At 36.7% G+C, this 11,983-nt stretch overlaps 1 protein-coding gene across 1 annotated transcript; it reads right to left on the minus strand.

Annotated features, from left to right (window-relative positions):
* Window positions 1-3,229: 3,229 nt before the first annotated feature.
* LOC147607663 (pathogenesis-related thaumatin-like protein 3.7) lies at window positions 3,230-4,277 on the minus strand. The gene is made up of 2 exons (XM_086790602.1): window positions 3,939-4,277; window positions 3,230-3,840 (listed from the first exon to the last, which is right to left on the minus strand). Exons 1-2 carry the CDS (start codon window positions 3,994-3,996, stop codon window positions 3,386-3,388), a joined length of 513 nt encoding a protein of 170 aa, XP_086646728.1. The 5' UTR covers window positions 3,997-4,277; the 3' UTR covers window positions 3,230-3,385.
* Between the last annotated feature and the right edge of the window lie 7,706 nt (window positions 4,278-11,983).

Consider the following 11,983-nt stretch of genomic DNA (forward strand, 5'->3'; position numbering starts at 1 on the left):
AACTGTACATTTTTTGTAGTTATGACCCTTCTGTTCATGATGTATGCACTTGGGGGATTCACTAAATGTAAATCCTCTATATCACGTGCGTTTAAGGCCTAATTGAAAAACCCCTTATCTGTAAGTTTTGCATGAATAAAACACACCCTTTATCTATTCAATCTATAAATACCCTCTTTAAATGTTACCCTTCTATATGTAAAAAATGTGTAAAAACGTATATTTAAAAACTCCTTATGTTGAACCCACGGGCTATGCTTACATATTTATGAGTGACCCCGTAGAGTATATGCATGTGAGGTGGCCGAATCAGATGCTTGGTACTTTGACATTGGTGCTAGTATAAGCACATTACTTCACAAAAAAAGTGCTCATCTATGGAATCTATCCCAAGTGCAGGAACTGTCACATGTGCAAATGGTGCCTCTCAGATCCTCTCAAAGGAGTTAGTAGAGTTGTGCTCACTGCTACAAATGGGGGCGCATTTACTCTTTCTAAAGTTTTATATGTGCCACGTATTAAGATGGTGAAATTTGTGGATGATAGATGTACAGTTCAGGATAAAAATGATGTTTATTCTTTCATTTTCTTAGGTACCTTGTTTCATGGCCTATACAAGATGGATGTATTTGAGAAGTTGCAGTATGATGCTTGCTTAGTCTCTACAACTCGTGCTATGAGTCATGCAGAATTATGGCATACATGATTTGGCCATCTGAATTATGGCAGTTTGTTATGCCTTCAAAGGCATGATATCGTGTCATCTGAGTTGCCAACTCTTGAGACTCCTACTAGACATGTATGTGAGGAGTGTATTCTTGGTTATATACATCGGGCATCATTTCCAAAGGATGGATCTTTGAGAGCTATTAAGAAATTATAGCTTATACATAGTGATGTATGTGGTCCTATGAGGACACTATCTATTGGGAAAAATTTCTATTTCGTCACTTTTATTGATGATTACTCGAGAGATAGCTGGGTGTATCCATTAAAGCAGAAGTCAAAGGTTTTTATGTGCTTTAGGCACTTTGTACACATGGCTAAAAATGCATGTGAATGTAAGGTTGGCACCTTTCATTCAGATCGAGGGGGGGAGTATATGTCCAAGGAATTTCATGCATATATGGTTGAAAAAGACATAAGGCATTAATGTACAATGCCATAATCACCTCAGCAAAATGGTGTGGCTGAGAGGAAGTATAGGTCCCTCACAGAGATGGCATGATGTATGGTGAAATCCCAAGATTTATCTCATGGTTTTTGGTTAGAGGCAACTATGTGCGTAAACTGTGTTAAAACAAATGCCCTACCAAGGCCTTGCAGTCTAAAACTCCTTATGAAGCTTGGCATGGCAGGAAGCCTTATGTGGCTCATTTGCATATTTTTGGTTGTCTTGCTTATGCTCTTGTGCTTGAGCAACAACATAGTAAGCTTGATAAGGCCGTTGTTATGGGCTACCACACCTCCAAGAGGAAACTCAACACATTCACCTAAATGATGAGCAATAGATCACAAATGTCATAGGGCACTTACCAATGCTTCAAACTTGAGTCCCTTGAGGCCTCCAAGCTTTCTTGTTAAGCTCCAACCTCCAACCTCCACCTCCACGCTATCACCGTAGAGTTGCACGCTTTCCTCTACAAATGGGTGCTTGTATTCTTTGATGATATTTTGATATATAGCAAATGGGAGAAGGAGCACTTGATGCATGTAAGGATTGTTTTGGATGCTTTAAGAGCCAATGTTAGGATCTTTTGACGATTGGTGGTTTCAAAGACACGTCTACAACAATTATTAGTGAAAATTAAAGGAGAGCATTTGTAAAATTGAATGACAATTTAAAGACTCTAAATCATAGTAAACATGTTACACATCCCAATCATAATCCAAATTAATGATTCAAAATACCAAGCCTCTAATTCAAAATACCAAGCCTCTAATTCATATGGCATAAATAATATAGCTTTAATGTGCCAAACAGCTTTCTCTCTCTCTCTCTCTCTCTCTCTCTTTCTCATTCTATTTCATTATCTCGAAAACCTCTCGAGAAATTACAAAACATGATAAATCCTCAAACTTTGACATGATAATGCAAGGGGGTGTGAGCAAGAGAGCGGGTGGGGTGAGTAGAGAGTGAGAGAGATGAGTGATGAGTGAGGGGACAAGGGAGTGGCATTGCATGCAAAACTAGGTGGTTTTGTGTATAATACGACCCCCCCCCCCAAGCCTAGTTTTGCATGGAATAGCACTCCACAAAACCCCAAAAAACTTGGAAAAACCTCAAAAAAACCTGCTTCTGACATGTGGGAGTCACATTCCTTCTCCTTCAGTATAGATATAGATATAGCGAGACTAACACATTTAAAGTAAGGATCTTTTGATGATTGGTGGTTTTAACGATGCATCTTAAACAATTATTGGTAAAAATTAAAGAAGATGGAGCATTTGTAAAATTAAATGACAATTTAAAGACTCGAAATCATAGTAAACATGTTACACATCCCAATCATAATCTGGTTAATAGAGAGGGTTAAATTTCCATTGATGACCCTCCTCTAAAGCACATATAATTGCTTAGGGTAATGGTGAGATGTGCTATTTATAAATTAGGAAAACATATTTTGAAGGAAAAAACCTCACTTTTAGAAGCAAAATGTAGCTAAGGATTTATTAGAAAGGTGTGACACCATATGAGAAGACTTCTTTATTAATCACTATGGCTCCTAACGGCTCCCCAACATGGAAAAAAATAATAGCTTGTGATCCACAAAGGCTCTTGAAAATTCGTCTCATGATAGGAATTTTTTTCTTGATGCATAGAAAATTTCTATGGTGTTAGAATCCCAATATCTGGCAGCACTGATCGAGAGATGAAAATATCTCCATCTCCATCTTCACAAAAGAGAGAGAGAGAGAGAGAGAGAGAGAGAGAGAGAATTGCATTTAACGACATCTAAGTGCTGGCGACGTCCGTCAAGTTCTTTGCCACCGGTCGAACTTTTTGGAATCATGTGTGAGATACCACTCCGTCTAGTGTGGTCCGATCGATCACTCTTTTGATGGTCAGAGACATGTGCGTAGGCGAGAGCGCGAGAGAGAGAGAGATAGAGAGAGAGAGAGGGCTTTCGGTCATAGAGAGGAGAAATTCTCTCGATCCCAGTCAACTGCGAGAGAGAGAGAGAGAGAGAGAGAGAGAGAGAGAGAGAGAGAGAGAGCTTTGTGCATCTTCTGTAAACAATTTTATTTTAAAATGCTAATAAGCTTAGCTTTTGTGATGTTGGCCATTTTTCATTTTTTTGCGCCCCTATTACTATGAGTTTTACAAAGGACCTCCACATTATTTAGTAAAGGGCATGCATGCATAACACAAGTGGCATGGAGCTCATGAGGCGCACATGTAGACGTCGTAGTCGGTGCCCGTGGCGCAGGCCTTGGTCTCGTCGGGGCCTCCGGTGTAGTAGCAGGCGCCGGAGTTGGCGTCAGTGCACTCGACGGTGGGGCAGTTGCCGTTGGTGGGAACTGCACTCATGGCGCCGTTATAGCCGGCGATTTTGGAAATGTCGTAGTAGTCGTTGCCGCCGCTGCTGTCGACCGTAATCTCGAATTGCGTGACGCCGGAGGGAGGCCCTGTGTTGCAAGCCTGCCCGCCGCACCCCGTGTTTGTAATCGCCCACATGGTGGCCCCCACCCAGCTCCCCGAGGCGTCCACCGACCATGTGCCGCCTGAGCCTTGCTCCGAGCATGCTCCGCCCACGTTGGGCACCCAATACTTGAAGCACACCGTGGAGCTGCACTGGTTGTGCATGCGTATTGTCGTTGCCTCCGCTCTCATCATCTCTGCAATATGCAAGTAACGACAGCAGACGACGTCATTCACGTCAAACCAAGCGCGCATAGTACACACACACACACACAGATCAATATAGGTGCCTTACCGAAGCTAATGAAGCAGCAAGTCACCATTACACACAGTATCGCCTGCACTCTAGCCATGGCTGCTGCTGCTGCTGCCTCCGCCAAATTCAGCTAAAATTGGTGTGTTTTGTGGAATCACCTTGTCGCGCAGCTCTGTTTATATAGGCAATCTATGCGTGCATTTTAGGCTTCTATTTTCTTGCAGGGGCGGGTCATTTGCCTGGTTTCATGAAGTGCGCCTCCTTTTTCAACACGTTCTCAACTTTCCGTTTCACGATTGAAGAGAGAGGAGTTACGACACAGCTGCTATTGACAATATGTCCCCCAATTTTGGTTTTCTCCATGAAGACAACCAGATCAAATGGGACTCTGCAGACCCAATCGCTACCACGCCGCGCACACACAGCATACCTACCCAAGTATATGATGATAGCCTCAGTCAAGAATGGAACTCTCTAGGAGGCTACCATGTTTTATTAAAAACTTTCCTTTCTTTTGAAGCGCAACTTCTTTTTCCCATTCTTCTTCTTGTGGTGGAGATGTTGACCCCCGGGAAGGAAACTCCAATCTTCAAATTCTAGCCATGCCTCTAAATTCAAAAGGAACTTGTGACACAAGGCTAGATTCAAGAAAAAAAAAAAAGAAGACTTTGCTAGTCTTTGCTACAAAAATGTATATATCAAACTTCCTAGTTGTTAATGTATATATCAAACTTCCTAGTTGTTAATGTAGCAAAAAATTCTTATATAGACGTCAAAGTCAACGGTTTGAATAGCTATATAGATTAAGTACACCTTTGGTAGATAAGAAGAAACACGATCAATTGACTTGGAACCCCGTAGGAATGAATGTAGAAAAATTATACTAGATAAGAGATAGGATTGCTTTTTATAAAATGCTCTCAAGCAAAATACAATATATACAAATCTACCTAGCTAGCATTTCATCAATTTATATTAATTAGATAAAATAGCATAAAAAGTTACTGTTGAATATGTCAACATTGAACTAATTCTTGGATAGCCACTACCTTCAACTAATTCTTGAATAATAGTTATAGTTCGTTTTTCTAATAATAAAAGATCATTGATATCTTTCTGAGGAGTAATTTGTTTATGCGTAGTCTCTAAAAATCTTTCTTTTAACACTAGTCTCTAAAAATCTTTCTTTTAACACTAGTCTTTTAGCAAGAAACCTTAATGTCCCTTTACTACTAGCATTGTTTGAAGAATTTGATAATTCAAAGCATAACTTATTTTCTTATACTATTTTCAAAGACTTGAAACTTCATGGAGAGATTCAAGTTTAGCCATTATGAATCCCCAAATAGAGAAAATAAGTATTTTTTATCACCTTTTTTACAGCCACAGTTGAGTGTATGTGGCTCAGACGTCTTGTGGCTGATTTGGGTGTTGGACAGTCATCTAGCACTATGATTTTCACTGGACATCCAGAGTGCATTAGCAGCAAGGAACCCAGTGTTTCATGCTCGCACGAACCCAATGTTTCATGCTCACACTAAGCACATTGAGGTACATTACCACTATGTCAGGGAAAGACTCTCTATAGCAGAGATCAGCTTGGTCTATGTGCCTACACATGATGACATGGCATATTTATTCACGAAGGCTCTTCCTCATGAAAAGTTTGGAGCTTTTCGTAAATTTTTGGGCTTACTGCCTTTTCAGGATTGATCGCCCATACTTTGTACATGTTCACATCATCACTCGAGGGGGGGTTTGTAGCATTATATGGTAGTGATCAGGGATTTCACTGACGTAAACGAGAACATGTGAACAAGTTAATAACATATGTTAATAACACAAAAAACCTTGTGATCACATGTTATATTCACAAAGCTTTCACAAGGGCCTAAAAAAATTATTTTTGTCGGGCATTAAAAATCTTCTTAGGTGGCCACTGACTTGCTATTATGTGAAGATGGTAACATGAAAACATGTGAATAGCTTATTCCCATGTGTAGCCAAGCTTTTAAGGGGTTCCCAAATAGCAAGTGACCTGTTATTTTGTGAACGGTAACATGAGAACATGTGAATAACTTGTTCACATGTGTTATTATCACAAAAAATCTTGTGATCACGTGAATATTAAATCCCTGGTAGTGATGTGTGTGAACACACTTAGCACTTCCGAAATACTTTTTTCCTCACTAGGAGGTTTTTTCTCCTGTGCGTATGTACACCCTCTTATCTACTCATTTTGGGGTGTATACTTATCTTTTGTATCTGGCACACATTTGTTCATTTTAATCTAGTGATTTTGTGTGCTCTCAAGCTTCTCCATCTTGTGTGTGTGCATTCTTGCAATGCTAACCCTAATTTCAACAAGAGAGAGAGACCAAATAAATCAAAATGTGAAAGGGATTTGAAACCCGTGTATTTACAAAGCTAGATATACACGTTGTCTACATTTTGTATAGATATAATAGTTACAAGTAGCTTAGTATGTAATCATGAAAATTTGACTCATCAAGTAATCTTTTACCTAGAGCCGGTTGTCTCGAGTGAGGAATACCCACTTATTCCTCATATCAATCACCTTATGGATGCCTTCAATATTATTAGCCCGAACCATTCCGTCCGTCCAAAATGGTTATTCACCCCGATTTGAGCTCGAAAAAGTGGTTATTATTCAAAATTGATCTCATTGGATTGACTCTCCAAACAAAGGAGACCTCGACAAAAACTTTCCAAAGTTTTTTGGGGAAAGAGACCATCATAGGTCGTCCTTGATTGAGCATAGCATTTCAAGGAGCAGAGTGTAGTCTAGGCAACTGGCGAGAGTAGCCCTCCCTTGCATAGAGCTTGGGAGTGGTTTATTGAGGCGTAGGAAACCTTGAGGATCCTTAGTTATTTATGGTTAAGATTGATCAGACTACGCTAGCCCTCCCTACTCCTTTTGAGAACTAGTAGAGATTACAGTTCGGCCATTAGCTCAAATTTAGTTATTCTCGTTCTAGTTGAAGATTCAAGAGCTAAAATCATGCTACGAGTTTTCCATTCCCACGCCGGCTTAGTTGAGCCAATTTCTTCTTATTTTACATGGGCTCATTAAGCCAAACTTCAAGGTAGGGTTAAGGGGATTAAGTAAGTGGTATCTACTTTAAATTCATGGTTTTTTCTATACTTAAATGTCCAGTAAATTAGTGACCATCGTTATGAAATTGAGATTATACTTGATGTTGGGAGGAAGTTGAGAGTGATGTTCACCTCTTGATGGCCCTTTGCTGACGGTTTTCGTTAACTGAAAGATATGTTGTAAATGTTTATTGACATTTATATCAAACTTTATGAATTAAAAAAGAAAGGGATAAATTGAACCAATTGAAACTTGTTGTTTTAAAGATTGAATTGTTTGTATTTAGATCTTAAACTAGGAAAAGAAAGCCTAGGAATGAACGAGAAGATTAAGTTCAAGGAATCATAATTGTGTATTAAATTTAGGCCCTAAAACAAATCTAAATGTCAGTAAAAAGGTGACTCAGAGATCCAACATAGACCTCGTAATTTGGGAGAATTGTATTCCTGGTTGTTTATTTTAATTGATTGTTTTTTGCAAGCACAATTGAGTTGGCCACTTAGCAAGCTAGGGAATTATATCAAGCTTGGAAAATCGCCTCCCCTTGGGCACAAGTCCAGGTGTAGCACAGACTAGGTTTAGCATTCTAGGACTGAGTACGAGACCCTCTGATGGTGCCACCTAGAGCATGCAACTAGGCCTCAGCTCTAGATTTAGTGATATCGTGAGTAGTGAGTGGTGGTTCGGTGCATCATGCTAAACTACCTCGTGAGGAAACTAGGGTAGGAGATCACCCCTTGGTGTAATTTTGGAACACTTTGATTCCTATGCCCATGCTACTATATGTAGGGTTTGATAATGCTAGCTGGGTAGTGTAGACATGTGCTTCTCCACCAATCTAGCCTAACCCCAATCGACCATGGTTAGCCAACCGCCCAACCACTGTATTGGTGGGATTCCTTTATATAAAAATTTGGTTGAGTTCTGTCCCGGGTACCAGGGAAAAGAGTTCCCAGGCCCCCTAGATAGTGCTCATGCAAAATACAATTTAGACACACCACTTACACACCCAATATGAAATTGCCTTTTACAGATTCAGCAGTCTTTAAAGAAGACTTGAAATGAAACCATAGTATTTCGAATCATAATCCTCCAAAATACCCATATCTTCCTTGACATACGCATGCATAGGTATCCTAGCCACCACCCGCGAGCCCGTGCATCGCCTGGTGAGACCCTCTAGGATCCTCCTTGGGTGTCCTAGCACTTCACTCAGGGATCACTTCATCGGCACTACTCGCCCATCGTACTGAAAGCACACCATTTTAACCATATGGAGGCTGGTCAAGACCTTGGCAAGCTTTGCCACTTCGAGTGACATCATTTGATAACTCCCTGCCAAAACTGTTGCAAACGAAACTCTCCTTAGTTTCAACCATAGGCCAAATGCTTCCTCCAGCATTCTTGTGTAAGAGAGTCCTTTTCAAAAAACAGAGTTTCTATGCAAGTGATAATTTCGCGTTGAATTTGATTCCACAAGACCCTTTTTCTCGAGTACAGACTTTCTTAGTAAAAATCATGAATCTCTTAACAGCGTAATCCACCCATCAATTTCAATGAATTTCTGACAATGATTTTGGATCTAAGGAGAATTTTGTAAATCGGCCGGTAGTCCATTCTTCTTACTGAAGAAATGGGAATGGTCACAAGGTTTTACTTAATTTTTGGTTCGAGAGATGGGCAAGCATCTTACTGGCCCACCATTCTCACGTGGTCGTGGTCTTACTATAAATTACTCGGATTTGATTCTTAAGGATTTTTCTTAAGAAATGGGAATGGTCACAAGGTTTTACTTAATTTTTGGTTCGAGAGATGGGCAAGCATCTTACTGGCCCACCATTCTCACGTGGTCGTGGTCTTACTATAAATTACTCGGATTTGATTCTTAAGGATTTTTCTTCTATTTATCTGATAAATTAACGACGACGATTTCCAATTGTAAGAGAAAAATACAAAATTATGAAAATTTATTCTTTCCTAGTCACAATAGAATTATAAATAGTTCTATTCAAGAATAATGGAATTTTATAAAGATAACTCTCCTTCCAATAATCCATTTATGAATATGCATACATCATTTTATTGATTTATTCACATAAAAATATCTTAAAATATTCTTTTCTTCATTTTGATCCTTACTATTAATATACCATAATTTTCTACATGAAATTATGGTGAAAACTTCTTTTTTCATACTGAATTTAATTCATGCATTTTTCTACTTAAAGTACGATGAAAAATCCTCTTTTAAATAAATAAAAATATCCATATTTTAAAATATACCAGAATTTCTTATTTTAATCTTTAAAATATTTATATCTTGAATATCATGGGAATTCCTCTTTTTTCATCTAAATTTATGCATGAAAAAATAAATATAACAAAAATTCATCTTTCTCTATTTAAATAATTATGCATAAATATCATAAAAAAATATTTTTCATAAATGTGATAAAAATCATTCTTTTTGCATAAAAATATATAGGCCTAGAATATGATGGGAATTTCTCTTTTGTATTATTAATTTTATGCATAAAAATAAAAATTTTCTTTTTTTTCATGAAAAGTTTGCCATAGCCTCGCTGTGCAGTTTACTGAGAATGTTCAATTTTCTAACTTAAATGAATACACATAATTGAAATGTGATAGGAACTCCTCTTTTAAGCTAAAATTTTATTTATGCATTCATAACATAATTATAAACATAATTATAATCATAATTATGATTAATTCTCTTGATTTAAAACATCCATTCATCATTTCTATAGGAGAATTCATATAAAATGTTAGCATAACACTCTTTCAACTTTAAAATGAGTTTATAGAATTTTTCTAAATCATAAACAAGCTTAAAGAATTAATCATCATTTTTACTAGATTAAAATCATAAAAATACCTAATCTTTTTCTCTAGCTTGTCAAGCTTAGAGTTTTAATTAAGATATTGAGTTTATCATTAAGAACCATTCTTCTAATAAGGATCTAACGATAAAGATGATTAATCTTTCCAAGAAAAAGAGGTTTACTAAAAACACTATAATTAATGTAAGATTCCTCCCTCCAGCTTTTGAGGTGTATAGGTGTAAGAACCTTCCCTTATAATCTTATAATTATTCCCCTCTCTGAAATAAAAGAAAGATCCTATTTTGCCCTATTTTGGCTTGGAGAGAAAATGTCTAGAGGGAGGTAATCCAAAATTGAGATATTTTTGGATATAAAAATCCTCCTAGTGTCTAAAATGGTTTCCCTTGAAACAGAAATTCAAAAAGAACTTTCCAATGTACAATTGGAATTAATTAAAAATATGTATAAAGGACCTTAGCCTAAGGGTCTAGATTTTCAAAAAATTTTGAATTATGGTTTAATTAAGGTTCCTATGGGGGCCAATAGGATCAATCCAAATGTGGAGAGGAGATAAATCCACTTTAAAAAAGAAAAATATCCAAAAATGAGTAAATGCCCACATAAGATGAAGAGTTGACTGAGTACAAGGTTTATTAGTAAAAAACTATGAATATTACTAAAAAATGAGATATTTTGGGTATAATGACACATTTTTGACACCTTGGTAAGGAGAAGGGGGCTCTTCAAGGAGGCACCTATTTGATATGTGTGGAGGAAATTTAAACTCAAAAATATCGTGATATTTTTATCTCTCCTCTCTCCTGGATCAAACCAAATCAAAAGGGAGCCAAACTAGATCCAAAGTCCAAATTCAACCAAACTGAACTTGGAAAATCTAGAAACTAGTTGGACTTGGTTAGAGGCCTCTCTCACCTATAAATAGATCTTTAGCCCTTTGTTAAAAAATATGAGAACTATACCATGCCAGTATTATACTGAAATAATGATATTTTTTATTATCCTCTACAATTTGGAGAGAATGGAGTTTCTCTCTCTCTTCAACCTTCTTTCGAGCCTTCCTCAACATACTAACCAATTGATTGGGTGGGGGCCTCTCTAATGACTAAAGAATCAAGCAAAACAAGAGGTAAATTGTGAGTTTATGGTCTTTTTCTTAATCTCAAAATGTTTCTCACTTCTCAACCCCTCTCAATCTTGAGAAGTATTCAATTGAATGGCTCTTTAATGCAATTGAAACTCTGTAAAGAATTTTAGTGATAAATTTTATAAAGTTTTCATTTATGCCTAAATTAAATGTTTTTTTTAAAGCATATCTCTCTCTCCTCCAAAGAATGGCCATTCCTATGACCTATTCTATATTCAAATGATGCTTATCATGAAGCAATTCTGAAAGTAAATTCTATGCTTATCAAATTTGAGGCGGCCAAAAAGAAGTGGCTTTTTAATACTTTTATGCTATTTAATTTATTGAAAACTTGGAAATCAAACCCATAATTGGGTATTGATCCAAATAATAGTTATTCTGTTATATGGTACTACTAAACTTTATGCTTTCAAAAATATTGAAAATTATCAGTAATAGCAGCGGAGCTATGGCAAAATTTCTGAAAAATTAACACATAAATCATTTTCATTCATAATATGAAAAGAGGACTTCCTACCATATTCTAGGATTAATCATCCTAGGTCAATTGAATAATTCTCATCATAATCATGAAAAAAATGATTTTAATGTTTATGCATAAATAGGTAATTAGCAAAAAGAGGAATTTCTAGTACCTCATTTTTATGATGAAAGAGGAATTTCCCATATTTGGAATTCCATCATTTAGGTGGAAAAAGAGAAATTCCTAGCATATTGGAATTAATGGATATTTTATTTAAATTGAAAGATAAAATTTAGATTAATTTATTTTATCTATGAAAAATATTTTAATGGTAAAAGAGAAATTCCTATGACATTTGGAATTCCATCATTTAGATGGGAAAAGAGAAATTCCTAGCATATTGAAATTAATGGATATTTTATTTAAATTAAAAGATAAATTTTAGATAAATTTATTTTATGTATGAGAAATATTTAAATGGTAAAAGAGGAATTC

Source organism: Cibotium barometz, chromosome 55 (genome assembly GCF_041138505.1).
Source record: "Cibotium barometz isolate CiBa-2024 chromosome 55, ASM4113850v1, whole genome shotgun sequence".
Classification (NCBI taxonomy): Eukaryota; Viridiplantae; Streptophyta; class Polypodiopsida; order Cyatheales; family Cibotiaceae; genus Cibotium; species Cibotium barometz.